The following is a 15,504-nucleotide window of genomic DNA, read 5'->3' as shown; positions in this document are numbered from 1 at the left end:
TGGCATTTCCCATAAAGAATATACATTATTTAATTATTATTTTTTTATACTAAATTTAATTTTCTTTTATTTTTTTTAAACTATTATTATTATTATTTTAATCAATTAATTGTCAAAACTCAAGTTTGTGATTAAATTTGTTGTTTATAAATTATTGTATTACATTTTTTTAATAAAGATAAAAATAATAAACCTTTTTTTTTTAATTTATGTTCACACATGTATATGGTAATTTATTTATAAAATATAATTTATTTAATTTTATTAAATTTTCTCAATTTTTGTTAATTAGTTATTCAATTTCTTTAAATTATAATTAAGTTATTAAATTCTCAATTATGTATATATAAGTTACAAATTATTTAATAATTACCTTTTTAAAACTATAATGAGTAGCCACTACCATAAGGTAAGGTAAAATTTATTAATATATATTTATTTTATATACTTATAATTTTATATAGTGTATATATATATATTTTTTTTTTCTTTTACATTTTATTTATTTATTTTTTTGAGATCATTAGTATTATATTTAAGAACAATATTAACATTAGTAAATAAAGATAATATTTGAATATATTATATTTATTTAATATGATTGATAATAACTTCAAATGATTCCATACTTTTAATATAAAATCTTCATTAAAATGTTTAAGAGATAAAAAGTTTGGTCTATATAAAAATAATAAAAATAAATATTAAATAGTTAATAAGAAATTTAAAATATTATTTTATTTTTATATACTAAAATTAAAAAAATATATAAATTAAAATTATTTACATATTGAAATTATTAGTAACCACACGTATTAACACAGTCAATTTATATATATATTGCCAAATTCATTTTAATAAATTGATTTTATTTCTCTCAAAATTTAAATATTGAGCTCACTTTTCACACATTTTTATAGTGAAAAATTAATTGAATTTTATTTTTATTTTAAAAAATTAATATTTATATTTATTTAAAGTGACTCTTTAAATTTCATTATTATATTTTTTTACATAAAAATAAATTAAATATATAATATATATTTTTATTCCTCATCTTATAAAGCCATTTAATAATAAAAATGAACGAATTTCAATCTCATCACTCCAAAATACGGCAAATTAAATAATAATAATAATAATAAAAAATTATCGAATTAACGAAAAGTTATCGTTAATACCTTCCTATATTGCCCTAGAATAATTTTTTTTTTTCTAGACACACAAAGAGCAATACAATAAACTTTTTAATGATAACATAATTATTGCATTTTCAATTTTGAGCAATAAATTATTATAGGAAATAATTATTAATATCATGAAAATTAGGCAATAATGATAATTAAAGGGAAATAAAAGAAAATTATATATGTTGAAATTCACAAGTCCAAAGACTGTGAATCATCTAATCACCACCTGGCTCAACTTGCTTGTATTTGAAATTAAGCTACCTCCACCTGTGTGGGACAACTCAATCCAACATTTTCTTTTTTTTTTTTTTTGGTGCATTTCCAAGGAGGTATCCCAGGCCTTTACACATTTTGCTCAGCCCTTTCAAGTATAAGTGGGTTCACTTATTGGCCTAATTATCCCATAACTTGGGATGCTCCATCTATTTGGATATGGCTCCTTTTGATTCAATTCTTCAGGCCTAAATTATTGACTTTGTTGGCTTATACTCACTAGAGCTATGGAAAGATGTTGGTCTGGAAAGATGTTGGTCTGCTTTATATATTGACTTTGGACGACTTCTCATTTACAGTCTGTTTAAAAATTATAAATTTTTAAGAATTCAAATTAATTATTTTTATTTTATTAATTTTCATACTTAAAAATATAATAAATGAAAAAAATTCAATTCGTTTATTTTAAAAAAATTATTTTAAAAAAATAAAAATTAAATAAAAAATAATATAATTATATGAGAATTTAATTTAAATTTTTTTTCTTACATATTTCAAACGAAATCTTAATGTTTAGAGGATTGTAGGTGTGCTTGACTCTCAAATATTGGGTGTATTTCTCACAAAGTTGACAATTTTATGTTCATTACAAAATTATTTTAAAAGGAAATTTGTATTTTTAACTAAAAATATATATAAAAAAAAATGAATCTGACATCCTAAAAATGGGAATAAGAATTTTTTTTCCCTCCTAAAAAGGTGTATACTTTAGCAAAGAATGAATAAAATTAAAATGATGGAAAATAAAAAGTGAGAAAGAATAAGAAATTTTTGGTTATAATTTGTAAGTTCTTAAAACCAAGGATCCTGGCAATGTGTTCCAGTCATGGTCTAAGACAACCATCCACAAGAAGAATGATACGTGGCACAATACTGTCGAATCAAATCACAGACTATCCATTAGAGCCACTAGCCATGCACTTGTAATCCTCTCTGAAAACTCTTCTCCTTCTCGTTACAGCTTCCATTAATTAACCTCTATACTTTTGGATTCTTGACTTCTGGAAAGAAAGCCAGCCATGTCTCTGGCTCCAAGTAGCTATCCATCTCTCTACTCTTCATCAACATTGCCAAGAAGTATATGTATCTCCACCACCAAGCAAAACCCACTTCTCTTCTCCCAAACCAATCCCTTTTCATCTAAGAATTACTCATCTTTCTGGACTTCAACGTCTTTCTCCAATGACCATTTACTAAAGCCCTCGAATTTTACTGTTAAAGCATCGGAAACTGAGTCCAAGACATCCGAATCAGAGAGTGGAAGTGAAGGAGGAGAAGAGGAGTATGAAGAGTATGAAGTAGAATTGGTTCAGCCTTATGGCCTCAGGTTTGCAAAGGGCAGAGATGGTGGGACTTATATTGATGCTATTGCACCTGGTGGAGATGCTGATAAGACTGGGTTGTTCACTGTTGGGGATAAAGTTATTGCCACCAGGTTAATTTTCTTTCTTTAATTTTTTTTTCCATTCTAGATGATATAATCATGTGACAAGATTACTTGCATAGATATGTAATTCAGGAGATTATGGAAAGCTAATTGCTTTTCTCAGTTTATTAATCATATCTTATTCATGTTACTGGTTTTGTGTCCATACTTTTATGGGCTTTTGTAGTTGCAAGTGAATCGCATTAACCTTTTTCTTTGGCTAAATTATTATTGATATTGTGGAAGAATTGAGAATTTAGGTTGAGAATGTGACTTTTGGAGTTCTAAACCTTGTGCAGTGCTGTGTTTGGGACAGAGATATGGCCAGCTGCTGAGTATGGGAGGACTATGTACACCATCCGCCAAAGAATTGGTCCACTGCTCATGAAAATGCAGAAGAGATACGGTTAGTTCATATCATATTGGTCTTAAAAAATTTCAATTTAAGATCAAAACATGCATAATTACTTTCATTTTGGTTCTACTTTCTAGGGAAGACGGAAAATGCAGGCGAATTAACAGAAAAGGAAATCATCAGAGCTGAGAGGAACTCAGGTGTCATTAGTGACAGAGTGAGGGAAATTCAAGTGAGTAAAGCTGAATTGCATATTATGTTATGTCCTCTAATTTCATGGGATGTGTGTGGCATCTTTTGCTTAATGTTAATGTTTATGTATCCAACTCCCAAATGGTTTCAGATGCAAAATTACTTGAGGAAAAAAGAACAGAAACAACAAAGAGAAAAGGATCTTCGGGAAGGCCTGATACTATACAAGTAAGGGCTTGCTTCCACTGGCAATTCCACTTTTCTCTTTTTTCATGTCCAAGTTAGGATGACCAGATGAACCATCATTTCATTTGCTGCTGTAACGTTCCAAGCGGTGGGATGCAAGTCAGATATCGTTGGGAAATTTATACAACCTCAGCTTCAGCTACTAAAATAACTTGATTAACCATTTAAGGCACTATTTGGAGATTTGGACTGGGGTGTTATAGCTGCACATGTGCCATGAGCATGTTAGGATATGGAAATTCAGTTGGTTCTTCAAAGAGCAATATCTTATTCGTTTATCTTGTTTTTTATTCTTCTCGGTTAATTGATGTAGAAATGCCAAATATGAGGAAGCACTGGAGAAATTTGAATCTGTATTGGGATCAAAACCGGACCCCAATGAAGCTTCAGTGGCAAGTTACAATGTTGCCTGTTGTTATTCTAAGCTTAATCAGGTAAATGCTCTTGGCATGTTTAAAGTATAGAACTTACTGCTTTTTTGGGTTTTTCTGTTTGTGTGTGTGCATGTTTGAATCTGCAGTTTTCTTCATATGTTAATTTGAACTACACCTAGCTGGGTTGGTCTAATGGCTGAGGGCATATTACTCACTTGGCAGATCTAAGTTCAAGTCCCACTCCCCTAATCCCCTACCCAAAAAAAAAAAACCTTAATTTGAACTACAGCTACTTGATGCTGAAATCCTTATTGCCTGAAACTGCTAACAGATAAAAGCTGGGCTGTCTGCACTTGAAGATGCCATGCTAGCAGGATTTGAAGATTTCAAGGTAACGACTGATGAACCAGTGCTAGATAACTCTAAACAGCATATGCTATCTAATACAAGCAACCTAAAGCAACCTAATATTATTGATAATGTTACAGAGAATCCGGACAGATCCTGACCTTGCCTGTTTAAGAGCATCTGAAGAATTTGAGCCTCTTCTCAAAAGGTTTGATGAATCGTTTATCAACGAGAATGCGATCAATGCCATCAAATCACTATTTGGCATATTCAACAAGGAATAGAACTGTCAATTGGCCTCATAGAGTATAGGATATAACTTGGACATTATACACAATGAGTCACAAGAAGCTAGTTATTGGCAAGATGACCCAGACCGCCTACTGCTTCAGATAATAAGTTTCTCCTGTATGATTTTGTTCATAGCATTACTTTCTGGTGAGTTTGAAGAAATTCAGCCTAATTTATCATGGGAAGTTGCTTTTTACTACTCTTTCTCAGAGCATAGTCTGTAATATGTAGTCCTATTGACAGGAATGATTGAAGAGAATTAAGCTGGAAAGCAAATGTTTCATTTGTGCATCTTGATTAATCAAAATTGAACTGCTCATGGTGCAAATGCTCCCACCTGCATATGAATACCTAAAGACATACGAGTGGTATTTGATTGAAATGACATGGCATACAAGTAGCAGCCCTCTGCTCAAACAGACTAAAAATAAAGGTTCAAATTCTGATAAAAATGTTGTACTTACAAGAGTAATCTTTTGTTTGTCTAAGACTGACTAAAAGTGAAGATTCAAATTCTTATAAATAATAACATAATGGTGCCACTAAATAACATAGCGATATCGTACCCTTTGTTTGTTTGGATCCTTAACTTGGCAGGGGAAATGGAAAGAAATTAAAGAGAGAAAATGAAGAGAAAAGAAAAGTAAGAAAAAATTTATTATTATATTGTTTGGATAGATTATTAGAACATGAAAGAAATGTAGTTTCTTCCTTAAAAGAATTGAAGGGAAATAACTATTATACTCTCATTTTCTTTCTTATGTCTATATATTGTAGAAGGATATTTAAGTATTTTAGTATAAATAATAATCATTTCTCTCTCTTTCTCTCCACTTCCCACCAATTTCGAGAGAAATATTTTGAGTTAAAATTTCTCCTCCTTTCTCCTTAATTCTCTCATCTATTTGATGTCAAAAAAAAAAAAAAGAAGAATTTAGAGAAATCATTGTTTTTTTTGTCTTCTCTCCATTTCCCTCAATCCAAACAAAGGGTAAAAGTTTTCATAGTACACATTCTTACATTAAAACAATGAGACTTGTTCTGCTTTTCCTTATCCTTGCATTTGCTTCTCTTCCGTGATCTTTTCTAGGATCATTTAGGTTTATATTGAAACATGCTGATAGTATCTTTTGTGCTCCTAACTTTGCACAAAAAGTCACTTTGTGAGCTCACCTTGTTTGAGTGCAACTATTAAACCTCTTGACCTTATAAAAGTGTGACAAAAAGTCAAAATGCGTGCAAGTTACGTTTGCATATTACGTTCGCATGTTCACCAATCACAGGGTTAAATAGTTACACTTAGAAGGATGTAATTAAAAGGGTATCAAGTGACTTTTCAGATGAACAAGTTTAGAGACCAAAAATGCTTTTCAACCTATTAAGCTAGGTTAATTTATGCTAAATTGATTCCTCCAAATGCACAAATTTATTGTTTTTTTCTTTAAATTTACAAATTTTTACTAGAAAGACGCCCACATGATGCAGCGAAGTTGGTATTCATAATATTATATGTCCAAAACATAGATAATGGAAAGACAGTGTTTAACACAACAATTTGCAACTTCAATTAATTGTCCTTCTTTTTTGCAATAATTATATAAATAAAAATTAATGTATATTAATTCAAAGTGACACATGGGGAAAAAAATGTTTTAATAAGTACTCCAATCGTGCTCTTTTTTTTTATTATTTTTTTATAGCTGATTCCATCTTACTTAAGGTTAAAGTGTCAACTATTCTGGATCTGAAGATGGATCTGATTGAGAAGAAGCCATGCTTGATATTGCGATGATAGAATCACTACCTTCAACATGTGATAAATCAAGCTTTTTGCAAACATTTTCTTTTATTTGTTTTTCTTAGAAGTAAGCTTTGGACAAATGTCAGACTGTCACACCTTACCCCTCCGTAAGGCATAACATGATCCCGTAGAATACTTAATGAACTACCGAACTTCACTTACCGATAACTCATTAAGTACCCTACAAGGGATTATAAAACAATTTTCTTACATTTTGGAAGTGGTGAGCATTTTGGTAGGAATTAAAAACCATTTATTCAAAGTTTAAATACTAGTAAAAATTTTTGTCCATTTTAATTTGCCGCAAATTTTATAAAAATTTTAATAGAGTTCCGTTTGTATTTGGAGAAAACCGTTCTTCAAATACCAAAAAAAAAACACTTCCAAAAAATTCTCCACAACTCCCATCCTCCAATAAATCTCAATCAACTCAATTCAAATCACTTCAAGGTAATTCCACAATCCAAATCAAAATTTATCATCTCAAAATATTTAACAACTCCATTCACAAGGCATAAAATATGAAATTCACATGTACAATTATTAATTTACAGAAGGAAATCCAAAAATAATATGATTACAATTTATTTACAACTGCTCAACTTATATTGATACATACAACATTACTATATTTACATCAAAATTAACTACAAGGGTATAAAATAATACCCGTACAAAAAGATTAGTGGAGGCCTCAATTCAATAGCAGCTCACTTTGCTGCTTTCTCCTTGCTCTTATCTGCGACAGCAAAATAAGCTATCGTTGAGTATAAAATACTCAGTGGTCCACAATAAAAATTTAAAATGCAATACATAAATCGTTCATTGATGAAACACAATTTTGAATACTTCCCAATAATATTTCACAAATATCAAGGCTCATAATAACACCATTTAGTTAAATAATTTATTAAACACAGTGTTGCTAAAATCATATACACTTAAGCCATGACACAAAATTTCCGATCAATGCCGTGTTGTACACCACGACAAAGCAATCTACAACCCCATTAATCGAAATCAATGAGGGAGGTGGCTAGCTAGCTAATGAGTACTCATCCGATCTCAACCTCAACTGGCAAGCCAGAGAGGGAGGAAAATAAACGATCTCAACCCCATAAATAGAGGAGAAATAATGTGATACTGTCATGCTAAGTGTGAACATAAAATCAATTCAAAACAATTTATTCAAATAATTTATTGGAAATCCGGTAAATTTTCAAAGTCATATTCACAATCATAAATGGCAACACAATTCGTAATTAACTCAAGAAAAATCAAATTTTCAAGAATCATATATTTAAACAACAATGACTGTGCACAGACCTGACGTGAGTCGCTTCTAGGCCTTGACTCAGTCTCTCAGAGCTTCCAAGTCTTTTTTCAGCTGAAACACACAATTTCACAGTGTTTCAGTACCATAACTTAACATAAATCCAAAAATAAATTTCACTTCATTTTTACCTAGCTTTAATGTGCTAATTTCGACGTTCTCGAAGTTTTTGTATTTCGGGTTACTATTCACTACACTATTTAAGTCAAATTGTTGACTTTTTAAGGCTTAATAGGTATGGAAACTCCAACTTTACCCACATACCACATTTTGGTCATTAAATTTGTTGGTTTTGGTCATTTTCTCAAAGCTTAAGTCCTTTTGGCAAAATTGTCAAATTTTCAGTTTTGGTGTCCCTAATTGCACTGTTCCATTGGTCAATCTACTGTTGGAATTTGATAAAACTTCCTTCATAGAAAATGTTCCTTATTGTCTTAAGTTTATTCTCATTTTTGGATCACCCCAATTGGAGTTTTTTAGCTCAAGTTATGGCCATTTGAACCATGGCTGCCGGATTGGAAACAACCCAGATTTTCTGGGCAAATTTGGTGCTGGCAGTTTTGGGTCACCAATTTGGGGTGGCCAAATGACTTGGTTGCTGGCAGAATTTGGGTTTGTATTCTTCATAAAAGTTTTAGGTCTATATCTCATCTAGCCACTGGTAAAATTTCAAGTCATTTGGACCTGCCTAGCTCGAGTTATGACCAAATGAACAAATAGGTCAGTTTGTACAGTGGCAGACTACACTTATCCAACTTTGGTCAATTTGTTCACTAGGTTTTGGTCACTTTTTGGGCATGGTTCCTAAATAAAAATTGTGTCATTTTATGTCTATTTTCATCCCCAATTGGTGCCATATCAATTGGACTTGTAAAATTTCATTTTTGGTCCTTTAAAGTTGACTTGGTCATGCTGCCAGCAGCATGACCATACACCCTCTGAATTTAGCTTTCATTCCTACCATTCCAACACAACTCATTTGGTCACAATTGACCATTTTTCACTTCACAATAGGTCAAACACATTATTTACTCATTTCTCCAAATTTTTGCCTCAAAACCTTAAGCCTCCAAACCCTAATCACACTAAATTGTTGCATTTAATCACACTTAAGCATTTTAATCTTATTACCATTCTCATACAAGTTTACTAACACATTTAATTCATTCAAAACACATCATACCCATACATCCATGGCTGGCCAAAATTTCAGTTTAGTCCCTCACACATTTTTTTATTTCATTTTAAGTTTATTTACAAGTTCTTGATGCCATACATACACTAATTAAACTAAAAAAAATTGAAGTTTGTATTACTAACTTTGTGCAGAATTTTCTTTCTTCTTTTCTTCAAATTTTTCTTCTTTCTTTTCCTTGAATCCTCTTTCCTAGTTGCCCAAACAAGGTCTAGTTATGGTAGGACAATCTTCTATTGTTGGATTTTGGGTTCTTCAAGCTCAAAAATGAGCTTTCATGGTGGTTTTGTGAGAGAGCTTTGGGAGAGGGAAGGGAGGCGGTAAAAGGGAAGAAGAAGAAGAGGTTTTTATTTTTTTTTTCTTTTCTTTTCTTTTATCTCTTTTGGCTTATGGAAGACCATAAAAATCTAATTTAATAAATATATTAATTAATTTATTTATGGCATCATGCATGAGGTCATGCATGATGTCATCACCTTTTTACTTTTTCATTTTTCTCTTTTTTTTTATTTATTTTTCTATTAGTTCTTTAATTTAATTCTCGATTCCAAAATTTTCTTTTCTTCAATTTTATTTGACAGTTAGGTCAGGAGTCAGCTCTCGGGGTCAATTGACCAAATTGCCCCTCGTCGGTTCATCCCGGTTTGTAAATAATTCTACATTTCTTCCGGCTCCCTGACCTAATTATTTAACTGGCTTAACAGTTCTTTTTCATGATTTTCTCTTTTCCACTGTGTTCATGAGGGTTCTAAGGACCGCAGCGTCACATTTTACGGTTCGAAATTTGAGTTTAAAATGACTTCGCAGTCGTTCCCGAAGAGGTCACCTATCGCTGTGACTCTCGGCTCGTTTAACTTCTTATGTTCTGTTTTTCTTATTTATACTTAACTAATTGAACATTACTAATTATTTGTATTTATGGTTTCTCTAGTTGTCTTAAGTATAGTTCTAATCCCCTTAATTGTCCGGACCGACACCGGTCACCGGAACAGTGAAATATACCAGGCTATACAAATAGGGGTGTTACAATTCTTCCCCCCTTAAATAAATTTTGTCTCGAAATTTTACCTGGTATCAATCTCTGAACAGCTGTGGGTGTTGTCTCCTCATGTCCTCCTCTCGTTCCCAAGTAGCCTCCTGGCCCGAATGATGGTTCCACAGCACTTTTACCAAAGGTATCCACTTGTTCCGTAGCTGCTTCACCCCATAAGCCAGAATCTTTATGGGTTCTTCTTCATATGTGAGGTTTGGATTCACTTCAATTTCTTCTACTGGTAGTACATGAGATGGGTCTGATCAATACCTCCTCAACATAGACACATGGAAGACGTTATGTATCTTCTCCAACTCTGGAGGTAGTACCAAACGATAAGCCAAAGGACCCACTCTTTCCAATACCTCATATGGCCAATAAAACGAGGACTTAGTTTCCCCTTCCTGCCGAATCTCATAATCCTCTTCCAAGGAGAAACCTTGAGGAAAACTTTCTCACCCACTGCATACTCAATATCCCTTCTTTTCAAATCAATATAGGACTTCTAACGGTCTGATGCAGCTTTAAGTCGATCCTTGATCACCCTAATTTTCTCTTCAGTCTGTTGAATAATTTCGGGTCTAATCATCTTTCTTTCGCCCACGTCATCCCAACACAACGCGGTTCTACATTTTCTGCCATACAAAGCTTCATATGGAGGCATCCCAATGCTTGATTGGTAGTTGTTGTTGTAAGCAAACTCAATCAAAGGCAAGTGTGTATCCCAACTACCCTCAAACTCAATCACACAAGCCCATAGCATGTCCTCCAAGATCTGAATTACCCTCTCAGACTGGACATCTGTCTGTGGGTGGAATGCAGTACTGAAGTTCAATCTAGTTCCTAGGGCTCTCTGAAGACTACCCCAGAATCTAGAAGTGAACCTAGGATCTCTGTCTGATACAATGGATACTGGCACTCCATGAAGTCTCATAATCTCATCAATGTACAACCTGGCCAATCTGTCCAAATTGTAGTCCATTCGAATTGGCAGAAAATGAGCAGACTTAGTCAGTCTATCGACAATGACCCATACTGCATCATGACTCTTCTGTGTCTTTGGAAGTCCCATTACAAAATCCATTGTTATTCTCTCCCATTTCCATTCTGGCACTGGTAGTGGATGTAATAACCCAGTTGGTACTTGATGCTCTGCCTTTACTTGCTGACAAGTCAGGCATTTGGATACAAACTCTGCCACATCTCTTTTTAAACCCATCCACCAGTAATGCTCCTTTAGCCCTCTATACATTTTTGTACCACTAGGGTGCATAGCAAAAGGAGACTCATGTGCTTCCTTCAAAATGATTTGCCTCAAATCAACATTATTAGGAACACATATTCTACCATGGTGTAGCAGTAGACCATCATTTCTGATTGAGAACTCTGGTTTCTTGCCCTGTCGGACTTCTTCCAACAACTTATGATACCTTTCATCATTCTGAGCAGCCATTCTGATCTGATCAATCAACACTTGCTGTACATGCCATGCAACTGCTGTCTGCCCATCATCATTAATCTCTAAGCTGGCATGCAGTGACCTTAACTCATGCACCAAAGACAAAGGAGTAACCCGTAGACTTGCCATAGTCTTGCAACTTAAGGCGTCAGCCACAACATTAGCTTTCCTTGGATGATAGTCTATTAGACAATCATAGTCTTTTATCAACTCTAACCATCTCCTCTGTCTCAAATTCAACTCTTTCTGGGTGCCCAAATACTTCAAACTCTTATGATCTGTGTAGATGTAGCACTTCTCCCCATACAAATAATGTCTCCAGATCTTAAGAGCAAACACAATAGCTGCAAGCTCCAAGTCATATGTCGGATAATTCCTCTCATGCGGTTTTAGCTGGCGTGATGCATAGGCAATGACATTTCGATCTTGCATCAATACACAGCCTAACCCATTGTGAGAAGCATCGTCAGAATCGTATATTCTTTACCCGGTGTAGGTAAAGTCAGGACTGGAGCCTCAGTCAAACATCTTTTCAATTCATCAAAACTTTGCTGGCATTTGTCCGTCCACTGAAATTTCACATCTTTTCTAAGTAGCTTGGTTAATGGAGATGCCAACATGGAGAATCCCTTCACAAATCGACGGTAGTATCCAGCTAACCCCAGAAAACTGTGAATCTCTGTGACATTTCTAGGTGGCTTCCAATTAAGGACAGTTTCAATCTTGTTAGGATCTACCTTAATACCCTCTGCTGATACTATGTGCCCCCAAAAATGATATCTCCTTCAGCCAAAATTCACACTTCGACAGTTTGGCATATAGCTGTTTCCCCCTCAAAGTTTGTAGTACAATCCGCAGATGTCTATCATGCTCTTCTGCATTCCTCGAATAAACCAATATATCATCAATAAATACCACAACAAACTAGTCGAGGTATGGTCTGAAGATAGTGTTCATCAGATCCATAAAAGCAGCCAGAGCATTAGTTAACCCGAATGGCATGACCAAGAACTCATAATGGCCATAGCGGGTTCTGAAGGCAGTTTTAGGTATACTCTGCTCTTGTACTTTCAGCTGATAATAACCTGATCTCAGGTCAATTTTGGAGAACACAGCTGCACCTCTCAACTGATCAAATAAGTCATCAATGCGGGGCAATGGGTATCTGTTCTTTATTGTCACCTTATTCAACTGCCGATAGTCAATGCATAACCGGAGAGTGCCATCCTTCTTCTTAACAAACAATACTGGCGCTCCCCATGGTGACACACTAGGGCGGATAAAGCCCTTATCAAGCAGCTCTTGCAACTGCACTTTCAATTCTTTTAGTTCTACAGGTGCCATTCTGTATGGTGTTATGGAGATTGGGTCCACACAAGGCATAACATCAATTTCAAACTGCATTTCTCTTTCTGGAGGTAATCCTGGCAATTCTTCAGGAAATACATCCGGAAAGTCACATACAGTAGGAATGTCCCTCAGTGCTGGACTCCCCACTTAGGTGTCTATCACATGTGCCAAGTATGCCTCACACCCTTTCCTAATCATTTTTCTAGCTAGTGCAGCTGAAATGATGTTTGAAGGTAATAACTGTCTCTCCCCATGTATTACTACATCACCATACTGAGGAAGACCAAAAGTGACTGTCTTCAGTCTATAGTCAATCATGGCATGATGCCTGGCTAACCAATCCATGCCCAAGATAATGTCATAATCTCTGAAGGGCATTTCAATTAAATCAGACAGAAAAGTGTGTCCTTGGATCACCAAAGGACAGTCCCTATATAGCCTATTTACCCTGACCTCCTAGCCTAATGGACTAGTTACTAGCACATCATAGTCCATTGGTACACACTGAATAGCAGTAGAACACATCACACTAGCACTAACATATGAATGTGTGGAGCCAGGATCAAATAACACATGCACATCTTGGTCAAGGATGGAAAAATTACCAGCTACTACATCTGATGTTTCAGCTTCCTCCCTCTGATGCATGGTATACACTCTGACTGGTGCGCCACTGGGTACTGGCTGGTTAATAGTGCTTTGACTTCCAGGAGTGTTACTAGGACCCCTACCTCTGCCTATACCTCTAGCAGCTGACTGTGATCCTCTAGGACTGAATCCAGTTTGCATTCGCAAAAGAGGACTGAATTTAAATAAAAGTGAATTATGATAAAACAAAAAAAGATTATTTATTTACTATTATAATTACTTGTTATTTTGTATTTTTATATCTCTCTTTCGACAAATCTTGGCATCCATGTGCATTGTTTGAACATGACCAATATAGGTAATTTATCCAAGAGCATCTGCATAAGAAAAAAAAATTCGATTGATTGAAATAAGAAAAGAAATTTTAATAATTTGTCAAAAAAAAAAGGTTTTATGTTTACCTATAAAACATGTATCATCCCCTCATAATGGACCAATGTCAATAAATTTCAAAAAAGAAAAGCAATTGAATGGAATGAATATTTCCACTAAATCTGCTTTTTCGATGGATGCATTTTTTGGCAATTCAATTCGATAAGGATGGTGGCTTAACTTGTATTTCCTTTGATTCGATAGCACAATAAAGCCAGATATATTGTATGCCTCTTCTTCTGTCAATAATACTGGAAAACATCAACATCTTGCTTTTTTATGAATCCTTGCGTTGTTTCTCCCTATATAAAAATAATATAAATTATGTGGTCTTTATATGTCATAATAAGTATATATTAATTAAATTTATATTTATTGTTTATATTCCTTTTCATCTATCATCAAGAAATCAAAGCTAAAGAGCTCATTCGGATCATATGGACTATAAAAGTCACAAGTTCATGTGATCCTCAATCTGAGTCTGACATTTTTGCTGTTTGGATTAATTTCTAACAACATTGTATATGGCATGATTCTACAAGAAATAAATTATGATTATGTTTCCGTGCTAAATTGAATTTGCTCAATTTGAGCATGTCAAAATTAAATATCACCTTTTTCACACGTGTGTGCTGGATTGCAAGTGTACTAGGACACATATGATCCCATTTACAAATGTATTTACACTGGTCGGACTTCTAATTAGAACAATTGACAGGAAATAATGAACCAGATTTTCCCTTGGGTTCCTTGAATCCACTAGGATGTGTTTCGTCAAGATCTCTACTTAATCAAATTGAATAATTTGAGAACTAGAATTGATTGTTGAGAAATTAAAAGATTGCTTATGGATAAAAGAATAAATGTTGTGCTTGAAAATGAAAAGTTATTCATGATTGATTATTTCGAAAAGTAAATCTATGTAGAAAAGGTAAAATTTGCATTTGATTGAAAGAATAAATTGCTTGCTAAGAAAATATAAATATGTGCAAAAAGTGTAAATGAGAGCTTTGAGAAATTGAAAGGTTGATTTGCTTGAAAATGTAAATATTTGCAGAAAATTGTAAATTGGCTTGCTAAAAAATTAAATAGCTGATTTGCAGAAACTGAAATATGAATAGGAAATTATAAATTGCACTGAAAATTGAAAAGACTAATTACATGAATTGAAATATTTGTAGAAAAATTGGAAAATGATTGCTTGGAATGAAAATCAAAAGGTTGAATTGAAATTGATACTAGACCAAAAAATAAAGATAGCTATAGAATTGTCAAAGAAATGGCTGAACTAAAAGGAAAATTTAGCTAAGACATTATGTCTGTCAAGTGTTGATTGAATTATTAGTTGTATTGTCCTGAAATGAAGCCCAACACCTCTATTTATAGGCAAAGTTGCTTGGTGACCAAGTCCGTGGATAACCAAATTTGCACCACTTTCTCCATTACTTGCAGCCACTATCTACACTTTGTGCAACCACTTAACCAACTGTAACTTTTATCCATAAATGATGCACTAGTTGCAACTAAAAAACCTCCCTCATCCACTTAGCTTGCTTTTAGGATAACTACCAACCATTATCTTCTGTAGATATCTTTAACTGCACATTAATTAAATAAC

General features: G+C 33.6%; 1 protein-coding gene across 1 annotated transcript; it reads left to right on the top strand.

Moving 5' to 3' along the window:
* The first annotated feature begins 2,307 nt into the window (after positions 1–2,307).
* Positions 2,308–4,986, top strand: LOC110644157 (protein MET1, chloroplastic). The gene is made up of 7 exons (XM_058145638.1): positions 2,308–2,898; positions 3,189–3,295; positions 3,382–3,476; positions 3,588–3,664; positions 3,996–4,116; positions 4,388–4,447; positions 4,545–4,986. Exons 1-7 carry the CDS (start codon positions 2,483–2,485, stop codon positions 4,686–4,688), a joined length of 1,020 nt encoding a protein of 339 aa, XP_058001621.1. The 5' UTR covers positions 2,308–2,482; the 3' UTR covers positions 4,689–4,986.
* The last annotated feature ends 10,518 nt before the right edge of the window (positions 4,987–15,504 follow it).

This window comes from Hevea brasiliensis, chromosome 4 (assembly GCF_030052815.1).
Source record: "Hevea brasiliensis isolate MT/VB/25A 57/8 chromosome 4, ASM3005281v1, whole genome shotgun sequence".
NCBI classification, from domain to species: domain Eukaryota; kingdom Viridiplantae; phylum Streptophyta; class Magnoliopsida; order Malpighiales; family Euphorbiaceae; genus Hevea; species Hevea brasiliensis.
The sequence above is the reverse complement of the archived record's forward strand: the minus strand, read 5'-3'. Positions and strand labels throughout refer to the sequence as shown.